The 14694-nt window shown below is 42.6% G+C and overlaps 1 protein-coding gene across 32 annotated transcripts in view; it reads left to right on the top strand.

Moving 5' to 3' along the window:
- IL1R1 (interleukin 1 receptor type 1) overlaps window positions 1-14694 on the top strand; it is a 77928-nt gene that overhangs the window by 54576 nt on the left and 8658 nt on the right. For 23 of the 32 annotated variants that reach the window (XM_065580911.1, XM_065580915.1, XM_065580913.1 and 20 more), the window contains 3 exons: window positions 6558-6678; window positions 10803-10948; window positions 14236-14379. In XM_065580911.1, the coding sequence (XP_065436983.1) occupies window positions 6558-6678; window positions 10803-10948; window positions 14236-14379 (411 nt within the window). The remainder of the gene's footprint in view (window positions 1-6557; window positions 6679-10802; window positions 10949-14235; window positions 14380-14694) is intronic. The other 9 variants (XM_065580923.1, XM_065580922.1, XM_065580924.1 and 6 more) reach the window with 1 other exon arrangement.

The raw sequence follows: 14694 nt of genomic DNA on the forward strand, positions 1-14694 counted from the left end.
ATAACAACTTTTTATGTACTTGAAGACATCGGTGACCAGATGTCCCGATTTCATAGGGACAGTCCCGATATTTGGGGCTTTTTCTTACATAGGCTCCTATTACCCTCCATCCCGATTTTTCACACTTGCTATCTGGTCACCCTATTGAAGACTATTATCATGTCCCCCCTCAGTCTTCTCGTCTCCAAACTAAACAAATGTAATTTTTTCAATCTTTCCTCGTAGGTCATGTTTTCTAGTCCTTTAATCATTTTTGCTCTCTGGACTTTCTCCAATTTGTCCACATCTTTCCTGAAGTGTGGTGCCCAGAACTGGACACAATACTCTAGTTAAGGCCTTATCAATGCTGAGTAGAGTGGAAGAACTATTTCTTGAGTCTTGCTTACAAAACTCCTGCTAATACATCCCAGAATGATGTTTGCTTTTTTTTTTTTTGCAACAGTAGTACATTGTTGACTCTCATTTAGTTTGTGATCCTCTCTAATCCCCAGATCCCTTTCTGCAGTACTCTTTTCTATGCAATCATGTCCCATTTTGTATTTGTGTAATTGGTTTATTCCTTCATAAGTGTAGTACTTTGCATATGTCCTTACTGAATTTCATCCTATTTATTTCAGACCATTTCTCCAGTTTGTCAAGATAATTTTGAATTCTAATCCTGTACTCCAAAGAGCTTGTAACCCTTCCCAGATTGGTATCATAATAGCAACCTGGCAAAACCAGTCTGGAATCCTGGCTCTACTGAAGTCAATGGCAAAACTCTTATTGATTTTAATAGGGCCAGGATCTTACCTGAGGAGTTGAGGATTTCTAAAAGCCAGATGACAATTCTACTTTGACTGCTTGCCCATATGTATTTTGATCTTGGGGCACATGTGCTTCTCGTGCTCAGGATCAGTGTCTTTTGGCCAGCAGTGCCCATTGGGGGGAAATGTATGTCTCTACAGCAACTAGACACCTGCAGATGGCCTGTGTCAGCTGCCTTGGGCTGCGAGCTTGGACTGCGGGGCTGCTTCACTGCTGTGTAGACATTTGGGCTTGGGCTGGAGCCCGGGCTCTAGGACCCTGTGAGGTGGGAGGGTCCCAGAGCTCAGGCTTCATCCCGGGCCTAGAAGTCTGCACAGCAGTGAAACAGCCCCGCAGCCCGAGCCCCGCATGCCTGAGTCGGCTGGCACAGGCCAGCTGCGTGTTTTTCTTTGCTGTGTAGACATACTCTTAGTGTCCTTGTGCTACTGTACTGAGGTCATAGAGGGTGGACTGGGCCCAACTGCCACTCGGTTCCTTCTCACCACCTGTGGCTGTGAGATGGAGCTCTTTGGTGTCTACATCTTGAAGCATCTTTTTTCGTAATTGCTATAGTTAATTGTATGTATATTGGTGTTATTTATAGATGGTTTGGGTAGTTGCCTACTGGCAAACTTTAGATCAGTGGCTCTCAACCTTTCCAGACTACTGCACCCCTTTCAGAAGTCTGGTTTGTCTTGCGTACCCCCAAGTTCCACCTCACTTAAAAACGACTTGCTTACAAAATCAGACATAAAAATACGAAGTGTCACAGCATACTGTTACTGAAAAATTGTGTACTTTCTCATTTTTACCATATCATAAAAATCAATTGGCGTATAAATATTGCATTTACATTTCAGTGTATAGTATATAGAGCAGTACAAACAAGTCACTGTCTGTATGTTTTTAGTTTGTACTGACCTCACTGATGCTTTTTATGTAGCCTGTTGTAAAACTAGGCAAATATCTAGATGACTTGATGTACCCCCAGTGGTACATGTATCTCTGGTGAGAACCACTGCTTTAAATATTTTTTATTGGTACACCTCTACCCCGATATAACGCGGCCCAATATAACATGAATTTGGATATAATGTGGTAAAGCAGTGCTCTGGGGGGGGGGGGGGGGGGGCGGGGCTGCGTACTCTGGCGGATCAAAGCAAATTCGATATAACGCAGTTTCACCTATAACGCGGTAAGATTTTTTTTGGCTCCTGAGGACAGCGTTATATCGGGGTAGAGGTGTATTTGGAAGTTTGTCCTTCCATATTTTGTTTTTTCTCAGATTGAAATTTTATTTCTGGCCCCAGGATTTAGTCATGGCCCCTTCCTAAATCACACAGCCTCGGAATCTATGTGAATCTGTTGCCCCTCCTGTAAGGCAGCAATTGCGATTGATGACAGGCGTACCAGATACCTCATCTCTTCTATATGGGGAAGCCCATATCCCTGACATATGCTTGGTGTGTAAGTCCTTTTCTTTTCTAAAAGGACCTTAAAGGTTTGGGGAGGCATGTCTTGAAATATTTGTTGAGACTGGCTGAATGGAGCAGTCTCAGTCTGGGCAGGGCAGACCTCCTCTCCTCCTCCCTCTGTCCCCTGACATTCCAGAAGTGCTCCTGTGAGTTTGGATCCACTAGCTCCCACGTGCCATCTTCTAAGACCATTCTAGCTTTGGATTCAGTTAGGACTTTGTTTAAAGTCATCAGACAAAAAGGAGTTCTGTGGGAAAAGTAGGGCCGATTCCCCAACGGGCATTCTCAGTAAGAAGTCTTAAGTCACCTCACTGCTCCCATTCTAAAGAAACTCCATTGCCCAATCTGGGAACCACAGCAGCTCTAAGGCAGCGTGGCACTAGGGCTCTGGCACGATCTTGGGAATCAAAGTTAACTGCCTCCAGTACAGAGGCCACAGCATTGGGAGTTACCTCAACATTGAGTGCTTCGATGTCGTCTGTGATGGTATCAGCCTCATTGGTACTGCTCTTCTTGATGCTACTCTCTTCAGCACCAAGTGTGTCAGTACTGGGCATGTCCATATCATCAACCCTGATACTCTCTTCTCCCGCACTCAGGTTTGTAGCACCGTCCCTGTCGATACTAAGAAAGTATGTAGTACTGAGGGGTCTCCTGCTCTTAGAGGAATCAGAATCTCCTCTGCTCTCCACTGGTCTCTACTGATGCTCAAGGCTGATTTACTAGAATTACTGTGCAAATTTAGCATTCTGACTCCAGGAATGCTCCCCTCCATCTCCCCCTCCTACACGTCCCCCACCTCCCGCAACCAAAAAAATAATCTGGAGTGCTTCTTTTCATCTTCTGACTCACTACATGTTGGGGGGTTCCCATAGTTGTTCTCCAAGCAGGGCCGGCTCTAGGATTTTTGCCTCCCCAAGCGAAAACAATTTTGGCCGTCCCCCCGCCCGCCCCCTGTTTTTTTTTTCTTATCCCACCCCCGGCCCCGCCTCAACTCTGCCCCTTCCCCAAATCCTCAGCCCTGCCTCCTCCCCCCAGGCTCTCAAGCCTAAGAGGGAGGGAGAGGGAGAAGCAGCGCGTGCGCCGCGGCCACTCGGAGTCTCCCCGTCCCTCCCAGGCTCTCAAACCCGGGAGGGAGGGGGAGATCCCGAGCGGCCGCGGCGCACGAAACAGCTGATTCACGCGCCACTGCTCCCCCTCCCTCCCTCCCGGGTTTGAGAGCCTGGGAGGGAGGGCGAGCAGCGGCACGCGAGCGGCAGCAGCGGAGGTGAGCTAGGGCGGCCGGGGCACATTTTTAGGGGCGGCATGGCCCGCGCCAGAATGTCGCCCCTAAAAATGTGCCGCCCCAAGCACCAGCTTGTTTTGCTGGTGCCTAGAGCCGGCCCTGTCTCCAAGGGTCCCTTCTTATGGTATTGTGACTCTGAGAAGGAATCAAGGGGGTTTTAGTTATGTGAAGGTCTCAAATGGGATGTAGGAGTAGGCATATGTCCTGGTACCCTTCTTTGGGCCCCCCGCCTCATTTCCATACAGTGTTCCAACATGGTTCTGTTGGAACCCCTGGGGTATTCACCTCCCAAGACATCACACCTCTGCACCACCTTCTAGAATGAGAACCTCCTCCCCTATACGTTCTCAGGCACCTAGGCTTGCAACCTATGAATTAGAGCCCCGTGAGGAGTTTTCTGAGGAGGAGCACCCTCAAGCTGAGGATCAGGCAATTTCTGAGGCTATACACTCCTGACCTTGAATGAGGTGGTAGTCCCCTCTAGACCTATGATATGTGGACAGAGTTGGCAGTGGGCTTTGTTGCAAGGATAGGTTCCTGGGTTAGTGTTTTTGATGTGTGGTGTGTGGTTGCTGGAGAGTATTTGCTTCAGGTTTGGGGGCTGTCTGTAAGCAAGGACTGGCCTGCCTCCCAAGATCTGTGAGAGTGATGGATTTTCCTTCAGGATAGGTTGTAGATCCTTCAGCCCCCAACTAAAACCTCTCCAGCGCATCATGAAGGTGATGGCTAGTGGCATTCTGTTACTTTCTTTGTTGGGCCTGTCCTGTAGTAGGTGACTTCTGGGTACTCTTCTGGCTTTGTAGAGATCTTGTAGGTGTTTGTCTCTGTCTGAGGGATTGGAGCAAATGCGGTTGTATCTTAGAGCTTGGCTGTAGACAGTGGATCGTGTGGTGTGTCCTGGATGGAAGCTGGAGGCATGTAGGCAAGTATAGCAGTCAGTAGGTTTCCGGTTTAGGGTGGTGTTTATGTGGCCATTGTTTATTAGTACTGTAGTGTCCAGGAAGTGGATCTCTTGTGTGGACTGGTCCAGGCTGAGGTTGATGGTGGGATGGAAATTGTTGAAATCATGATGGAATTCCTCAAGGGCTTCTTTTTCATGGGTCCAGATGATGACACCATCCAGGGGACACCATCATAGGACCTAATCGCATCAGCCACACTATCAGAGGCTCGTTCACCTGCACATCTACCAATGTGATATATGCCATCATGTGCCAGCAATGCCCCTCAGCCATGTACATTGGCCAAACCGGACAGTCTCTACGTAAAAGAATAAATAGACACAAATCAGACGTCAAAAATTATAACATTCAAAAAACCAGTTGGGGAACACTTCAATCTCCCTGGCCACTCGATTACAGACCTAAAAGTCGCAATATTACAACAAAAAAACTTCAAAAACAGACTCCAAAGAGAGACTGCTGAATTGGAATTAATTTGCAAATTGGACACCATTAAATTAGGCTTGAATAAAGACTGGGAGTGGATGGGCCATTACACAAAGTAAAACTATTTCCCCATGCTTATTTCCCCCCCACCCCCACAGTTCCTCACATCATCTTGTCAATTGCTGGAAATGGGCCATTTTCATTACCACTACAAACAGTTCTTTTCCTCTCCTCCTGATAATAGCTCACCGTAACTGATCACTTTCGTTATAGTGTGTATGGTAACACCCATTGTTTCATGTTCTCTCTCTCTGTGTGTGTGTGTGTGTGTGTGTGTGTGTGTGTATATATATATAGATCTTCCTACTGTATTTTCCACTGCATGCATCCGATGAAGTGGGCTGTAGCCCACGAAAGCTTATGCTCAGATAAATTTATTAGTCTCTAAGGTGCCACAAGTACTCCTGTTCTTTTTGTGGATACAGACTAACACGGCTGCTACTCTGAAACATATAACTGAGTCTCTCAAGAAACTTGTGGAAAAGGTACAAAATCTTCCCAAATGTTTGGAGAGTCTCTATGCCTGGTCAGTTGGCACTTCCCATTAATGATCCTCTCCTGGAATCTGGTAAACATATATGGCAGACACCGTAGGGATAAATTTTCACTTAAACCTTATCCCAAGTTCTTACTGAAAGGATTTATGGGCTTTCCTTTAAACCAACTGATTAATATGCCAATGTTCATTTAGAAATGACATACTAATCCAGGGGAGGCTAGGCTGCACACCTTAGAGGTTTGCAGGGCCCTTTTACTTACAAAAAACCAAATCCTTCAGGATTTCCCCATGACTACTTATTTTTTACATTTCTATATTTTCTGAGAGAAAAGTTCTATCAGCCCAGAGGCTTTCCAAGTGGGTTTTGTGATGTGGTAACAGCTGTTATGAATTAGCTAGTTTAGATCCTCAACTCAGATTAGAGCTTGCTCCAGTGCACTTGGACAGCTTCTGCGGCTTCTGTGCTAAGCGTATCCATTTCAGCTACTTGGAGTTCAAGCCATACTTTTACCAAACAGTATTTCTTGGTAGAAGCATTGAGGTCTGATGCTGCTTTTGGTAGAGCTGTACTGCAATCTTTGTTTAAGCAGACTCTGAGCACCTACCTGTTTCCATCAGGTTACTGCTTGTGAGTCACCAAGAGTGGAATACATACGGACAAGCACTCAAAAAAGAATTACTTACCTTATAATAACTGGAGTTCTTGAGATGCATGACCTGCCCTCTTTTCTGCTCCTGTGGAGTTTTGTAACATCTGGATTCTGCAATGGCAAAGGAATTTAGGGGCAGTTGGCCCCACACACACCCTTTATGCCCTCAGTAGAGGAGCACTAGGCCACTCAGAATGCATGCGGAGCCCCAGTGGACATTGCTGGCCAAAAGACTCTGGTCTCAAGCATGTGGGAGTGTGCACACCAAAAGTGCAACACACATGGACAACACACCTCTAAGAACCACAGTTGCTGTAATCTAAGTAACTGTCCTTTTCCCAAACTATTTACATAATCATATGAGTCTGCTTAATGGTACACAATTTTTAATTGTCACGTTTAAATGTTTTGTAGGATCTCATGTCATCATGGACTGTAATATATCCAGTAGCATAGGTACTTTGAATCCATACTGGCAAGTCGATGGTAAGGATGTTAATGAGTTTGATGGTACCTACGAGGAACAATTCTATGAGTAAGTATTCTTACAAATCAAATTGCATGTGGATTGAATGCTAAAAATTTTAAAATATATTTGGTGTGAAACATCCATAAAAGTAACTGTTGGACAAAATAGTGGCTAATCATAGAATTGTAGAACTGGAAGGGACCTCAAGAGGTCATCTAGTCCAGTCTGCTGTACTCATGGCAGGACTAAGTATTATCTAGACCATCCCTGACAGTGTTTGTCTAACTTGCTCTTAAAAATCTCCAGTGATGTAGATTCCACAATCTCCCTAGGCAATTTATTCCAGTGCTTAACCACCCTGACAGTTGGGAAGTTTTTCCTAATGTCCAACCTAAACCTCCCTTGCTGCAATTTAAGCCCATTGCTGTCCTCAGAGGTTAATGAGAACAATTTTTCTCCTTCCTCCTTGTAACAACCTTTTATGTATTTGAAAACTGTTATCGTGTCCCGTCTCAGTCTTCTCTTCTCCAGACTAAACAAACCCACTTTTTTTCAATCTTCCCTAATGAATGCCAACAGACTACTGAAAGTACTTCATGTTCAACAAATTTGCCGTGCATTTAATAATTATCTATTTTTTCTGTAAGTAATTTATTGAGGCCATCTTATCTAGATTTTGGAAATTCATAATAGCATGATAATACTTAGCACTCTTCATCCATAGATTAAAGGCTGATCTCAACCAGCCCCAGTGGAAAAAGAGTTTGCTAGTATAGGAACAATTCATTATATATACAATAGGTGTTTCCTTGAGTTCTTTTAAGATCAGCTGCTCTGCCTGCATGTATGTGGTGGCCAGGTTCACAAATTGCATAATGTGCCACTGAATCAAGTTGAAATTTCATAAAACATTTTCTTGTTTAGAGAAGATTGGCACATTCACTTTTTTTGTTTTATTTATTTAACTATATTTTTGAAAATATTAAATGTCAACCTGCTCCTCAGGAAAATTGTCTTGAATTTTAGTTTTACTTTATCCCCAAACTCCTTTAGATTTATAGGGTGAGTGATTTTTGTTGTATTATAGTCTCACAGACTACAAAAATAACTAACATTCCCTGCTTACCTCTAAACCTTAGTGTCCCACATAACTCATAACTGAGGCATCAGGAGTAAATTAATTATTGTTACTTTTGCCCTAAGCAAAAATTTTCAACTTGGGTGCCTAAAAAAATAGATTCTAGGTGAGCTAATTTTCAGGGGTGTTTCCCTTGAAGTCAGCTGGAGCTGTTGGATACCTGGGAATCTCCAAAAAAACATATTAGGTGTCTAATTTCAGGCACTACAGTATGAAAATTTTGGCCTGATCATTTCTCTGCTATTTCTTGTCCTAATCCTATCTTACCTGATTCTCTTTATTGCTTCCTCCTTACACCCTTTTGAAGGATGAGCTCCAGATGTACTTTCCTGCTGCATGTATAACACTGTGCCTCTGGAGGTGATAGCTGGGATTGAACCAGAGACCTCTGTGGTCTAAAAGTATTAGCTTTACTCCTTAACCTGAAGAATCAGTTTTCATAGTTCAACAGCAGCAGCAAATTCAGAAACCTCTGAACATGTGCTAACCACTAGAGGACAGAGCCACACTGTTTGCATGGGCTATATTAGCTGACTTTTTTTTCTTTCTATAAACGGACTCTGTAGTCAGCTTTGTGTAAGCTTGAATGATTTGCCAACTGTTGCTGATCCTGTTAACTCGCAGGAGTCTTCCCAACATGTCTCCCAGCTATCCATCAGGACCATGACAGAATGCCTGTCCACTGAGAAGCCAAAAATGCTGGATGAATGAACCACCTAGAATGATTTTGGGGGAGGGTAGAAGCAGGTATTCTTTTTCAAGTGATTGTTCACATGGATCCTACTCTTGGTGCGCAGGCACACAAAATGGGATTCATTTGGCCAAATCAAATTCAGTTGGGACTACGCCTGTTCCCTAGGTATCCTCGTGCTCCATTACCTCACCCGTGGGAGGGGGCCAACCATCCCTCAATTCCTTTTTGCCATTGATGGCAGCAAGATGGAACTTGTGCAGAGTCAGGCTGCTTCTCTGCAACTCTGTTGTAGTTAGTGTTAGTGATTAGTTAATATAGTTGTTAAGCTAGTCCTTTTAATGTCCCTGTTGGCTTAATAAAATTCTTTTCAGTAGATAGATGGTTAGGTGCAGAACCCCCTCTCTCTCTTTGATACCAGGACTTGAGCCACTATGGCAGAAGCTAAATCTCCAAGAGACATACTTCTCCTGTGATGCTTCTATGCCATTCAATGATGGGCTCTCTTAGGTGCCTTTTTGATTTAGGTGAAGGTCATGTATCTTATTGGTACTCCACCTGCTGCTCTATGTCCAAGCAGACGCCGAAGGCTAGGTGTGACAGGATCCCCGGGGTTCAGTCTGGGACTGTGGGATAAATTTGCCCACTTAACTCTCTACCCTGGGCTGTATCTCACAATTCTTTGCTAGTGATAAGCAGCAAACCCCTCCAGGTGCTGTTATCACTCAGTACAACTGCATGTGGAGCCACATACCCAGCTAGATTGCATGAATGCTCCAAGAGCCACTCATGAATCACACAGAGAGAGGCACCAGCCAAATCCCCCCATCTCCCAGCCTTGTACCTCAGGAATATACTGTCTTGCGCTGCTCAAGATCCTTTCTTGAGAAATGCAAGTTTATTAATTGGTTCACCACTCCATCAATGGAAAGTGGATATACATACACCAGCTTTTGTAAATCTGATTAGATTTACCAACCGCTTCAGGCAAACTCACTGAGAAAGGTAAACAGTAAAACAGGTGTATTGATTACAAAAGAGATTTTAAGTGATTAGGCAGATAGAGTGGTTACTAAAATAAAATAAAATGTAAGCACGCAGCCTACATTCTCCACCCTATTAGACTGGGCAACATCTAGATTAAGCAGTTTTTCTCATGCCACTGGATATTGCAGTTCAGAGTACACAGGTTTCACCCTTGAACCCTGGGCCAGTCTCCTCTGCTGGGGTCTTCAGTCTTCTGAGTGTCCTTGTTGCTTGCAGTGTAGGTGCGGGGAGAAGAAAAGGCCAAGCATGGGGTCACTGTGTCTGTTTTATACCCTTAGTCCCATGTGCTTGGAGAACCCAAGTGCAGGCATGTCTGGTGGGCATTGCTGAGTCCCTAGGCAAGATTGAGCAATTCCCCTGGTGTGGCCTTGTGCAAGTTAGTCATTGGATTGTAACTCCCTGGCAGGACAATGGCTGATGATGGTTGTTGACTTACAGGGCACGTCTTCACTACCCGCCGGATCGGCGGGTAGCGATCAATCTATTGGGGATTGATTTATCGTGTCTAGTGTAGATGCAATAAAATTGATCCCTGATGGCTCTGCCGTCGACTCTGGAAATCCACTGCGGTGAGAGGCGGAAGCGGAGTTGACAGGGGAGCGGCAGCGGCCGACTCGCCGCCGTCCTCACAGCCAGGTAAGTCGACCTAAAATACACAACTTCAGCTACGCTATTCACGTAGCTGAAGTTGCGTATCTTAGGTCGACACTCCCCCCCCCCCCCCCCCCCCCGTAGTGTAGGCCTAGCCACGCACACATGCACCATCCATATGGACAGAACATCTTGAAGACCCACGGCTACTATAAGGAATGTAACTGTTCTTATGGGATGTCAATACAACTAAATCCGCTTGCAACCTGTCCTCATCTATCTTTTAAATTATAAAGCCATAATAGTTGTTAGCTAAATCAGTTTTAACCGAAGCTCAGTTGGTATGGAAAATAGCTATTTTTTAAAGTGGCCAGCAACAAGTATCAGAACTGAAAATATGGAGGCACAGTACCTGACAGCAATGCCTACAGAAGTTTAAATGTTCTAATGTGGGCAGTAATTCAACCTGTGTAATGTCATTGTTCCATCTGTGTAGTTTCAAACCCTTGGCTCTGGTACCTCATTTTGCTGACACTAGGTTTTGTACTATAAAGTCCTGACTCCCAATATCAATGTTTGCTCACAAGTGACCTGAACTCTACAAAAGTGAACTTTCTTGTATTTGCAGTTAAGTCTGCCTAGTCCATATTGAAATTCTAATATATAATAATTTCTCTATCCGCTGATGTTTTTTGTTTGTTTGTTTGTTTATTGTGATGATAGAAAACCTTCCCCGGGAGGTGGTTTTATAATTGGAGCAAGATTCAACATTTCAAAAGTGAAAAGTAAGGATTATTCTCACAAGTTTTTCTGTTATGTTTTGCATCCCTATGGCGAAGCTGTAGCATACATTGTACTAAAAGACCCAGGTAAGATATTAAATAAGTTTATAACTACCATTCTAACCTGATCATGTAATGAAAAGGAAACAGTTTAATAAAGATTCAGCTGGTATCAACCATAATTGGCTATAACTGTCTAAAGCAGCTCTGCATTAAACAGAACGTGACTGGGATGTTACAATTGTATACGTATGTTAACTAAAGTATTCTACATTCGTTCTATTACCAAATTTAAATAAACTATCAGTTTTAATAAACTTTGGACTCTCTATTTCAATTCAACAGCCTTTCAGAAAATACCAATGAAATAGTTTTCAGTAAAAAAATAAATTAAAACAAACTTATAATTAGCTTATTCCAGACATGGTAGATAACTACTACAAGTTAGCACTCTTGCTGTCTTCCTTCCTCTTAAGTTGTAGCTGCCCTTGTTGCATTTACCCCTAAATTCTTACATTTGTTTAAAACATATTCCCCCTCTTCCTCCTGAATAGCTTCTTTCAAATTCACCTTTTCCCCTTTAAAACAGTATTTTCTCAGTTAATTACTTTCTTTTATACACCATATTGCCTTATTTCAATAATGCTTCTGTTCACCTTGTTGTTAACTGAAGGCTGAGGAACCAGAAAGGAGCATTTGGGCACAAATTTTGTGGTTACTTCTTCACTTTTGAAGGAACTCCATGACCCCAGCATCTCTACTCTTTTTTGTTGAGGTGTGGATAGGGTGACCAGACAGCAAATGTGTAAAATCAGGACAGGGGTGGGGGGTAATAGGAGCCTATATAAGAAAAAGACCCAAAAATCAGGACTGTCCCTATAAAATCGGGACATCTGGTCACCCTAGGTGTGGAGGAGGACGAGAGGATATATGTAGCAGTGGCTGCTGCTGCTGCTCCTTTGATTCCCTCTATCCTCATCACTCCATAACAGATAGGCAGGAATTACATGCACACGCCACTCTCCCTTTGTATGCTCTGTTTTTTGCCCTAGAGTATAGATTTTGCTTTGTTTAATGTGGAATGTGTGAAACATTAAAAAGTCCCTATTGCCAAATTCATTGTAACTCAACAGATAAGCAGTTTATGTGCTGACAAATTTAACATTTGTTTCTAGTTTTCAAAGTTGAAAAGCTGATATGAGTACAAATGTGCATATATGGGAGTTCAGGTAACTTTAATATAAGAGAGAAAAGTTCAAATTAAGTCTCTCAAGTTTATTTAAGCAGAATTTGAGGCCAGTCTACTTTAAAATAGAATTAATTCTCAAACCTCACCTGAAAAGTAATAAGATATTGAAATCAAAACTACTGCCTATTGCAAGATGTACCTTGATAATTCAGCCAATGTCTACTACAAGGTTAATAAACAATGGCTTACATTTAAGCCTAGTTAACCCAGAGAAATCTGTTTTGGAGGTTATTTTTATCTTAAGATCTTGTTTACCACAGAGAGAAGTTGTGAGGATTAATTGGTTAATGTTTGGAAGACAGGTGCTATATAATCGTTCTAAAGGAGAGGCATAGAGTACCATAGTGCTCTGTCTCTTGCTAGTACACTTCTCATAAACCCTTTTTGTCGAGGTGACTGTAATGACAACCAATAGCTTAGTCCAGTGGTTCTCAACCTTTCCAGACTACTGTACCCCTTTCAGAAGTTTGATTTGTCTTGTGTACCAAAGCCTCTTAAAAACTACTTGCTTACAAAATCAGACATAAAAATACACAGGTGTCACAGCACGCTATTACTGAAAAATTGCTTATACTTTCTCATTTTTACCATATAATTATAAAATAAATCATGATTGCCAGGTTGAGGCACACTGATGTAGTATATAGAGCAGTGTAAACAAGTCATTGTATAACATTTTAGTTTGTATTGACTTCACTGGTGTTTTTCATGTAGCCTGTTGTAAAAGTAGACAATATCTAGATGAGCTGATGTACCCCCTGGAAGAACTCTGCGTACCCCTGGTTGAGAACCACTGGCTTAGTGTGCCATAAATGAGGGTGGAAGAGGGAGCTAGAGTTTATAAATGTATAGCAGAGTGGGGAAGCCTATAAGACTTAAAAACACTACTTTAAAGCAAAGCCCAAAGCAGTTTTTGAGTACAAAAGGCAAACTTGCATTCCACAATGGATGCAACTTCATTCATGAGAACAGAGACTACAGAGATATTGCATCTCTTTGGGACTTTTTCTGTGAATCATAATCCTCCATTAATGTAACCACAGAACACAGACTGCACTAAAGTGAGACAACACAATCCTCCTACAATATAGTTCATACTACAAAATTACTACTTGTGACTGGTCTCATTCTGTTAATATCCCAAACTATCAAAGTTTGGGTGCCTAAAGTTGTGCTCTTAAAACCATATTTAGTCACTTAAATAAACATGGGCTATTTTCCGCAGTGCTGAGTGCTAACAACTCCCACTCTAGTAATTGGGAATTTTCTGTTGTTGCTGCTTATACAGCATTAGCACTTAAAAACCTCTATCAGATTGGTCACCCACTGTGCTAGACGCAGGACAGTCATTTAGTACCTGACCTTTCCTGCTCCAGTTCCAGAGAGCATATGGTGTAACAAGAGAACACATTTATGTGTTCACTTTTCTTTGTCTTCTTGTGGGATTGTCTTACTACTTACTTTTTTCTACAACCGTGTGTCACTTTTTAACAAGGGCTTGTCTACACAAAGATTTAGTTCATGGCAAGTTAGGCTGTGAATCTACTTCTCACTAGTGTACAATGGATTAACTGTCCAGGTGCACCCTCCTGATGCACATTCACAGTTGGTTAGAGGGGCATTGAGTTAGTCCCATTTCAAAGAGAACTACACAGTTAATCTGCAACCGGCTACTGTGGGGTAGATTCACACCCCAACTTGCTGCAAAATGAATATTTGTGTTGACAAGTCCTAAATCAAACTTGTATGAGAATTTTGAGTCAGTTGTCTTGTCAGAATAAACATCAGCATTTCTTTTCTGGTTGGAAAATACAATTTCTTTGCATTTGTGCAGTAACATTTTTGACTTTAAGATGTCCTCTGTTGAGACAGGATGGCATGCATTCTGGGTTTACTAGCAGGCTGGCCAATAACAGTTTCCTGTTGAAACCATACAGGAAGAATCTTTAGTCTTTTCTTGTTTGCTGATTGCCTGATTTGAATCCTTAAATAAGAAGCTGGTTTTAAGAGACCAAATTGTTGGATTGTAGAAAATGTTTTGAATGTTTCTTGTTTGACACATGCTGCAGTTACAATGTATCTTTCTCCCTCTCCGCCCCTCCCCCCCGCCCCTTTGCTAATACAGCTTCAAACATTCAGGGTTACTTGATTGGAGGACTTGTTTCACTGGTATTTGTAATAGTTGTTGCTGTGTTTGTCTGCAAGCTACTCAAGATTGAAATTGTGCTTTGGTATCGGAACTCCTGCCATCCTTTTCTGAGTAAAGAAGGTATGTGTTTTCTTAAGAAAAAAATTACAGAATTTAAAATCTAGTTGGGAATGCATTCAGGAAATTATCCTGGAGTGAGAGTGATTCCATTTGGAGTTCCCCCAAAGTGGGCGCCCTTACATTTTTGAGATGTATCATGAAAACTATTAGCATATTTTCTGATTTAGATTATGTAAAGTGCTTCAGATTTCTAAAATGGCAGTGATTGACTTGTAGGGTTACCATTCGTCCGGATTTACCCGGACATGTCCTCCTTTTTGTTCTAAAAATAGCGTCCGGGGGGAATTTGTAAAGCACTCAAAATGTCCGGGATTT

The sequence above is a fragment of the Chrysemys picta genome, chromosome 1, assembly GCF_011386835.1.
Source record: "Chrysemys picta bellii isolate R12L10 chromosome 1, ASM1138683v2, whole genome shotgun sequence".
Classification (NCBI taxonomy): Eukaryota; Metazoa; Chordata; order Testudines; family Emydidae; genus Chrysemys; species Chrysemys picta.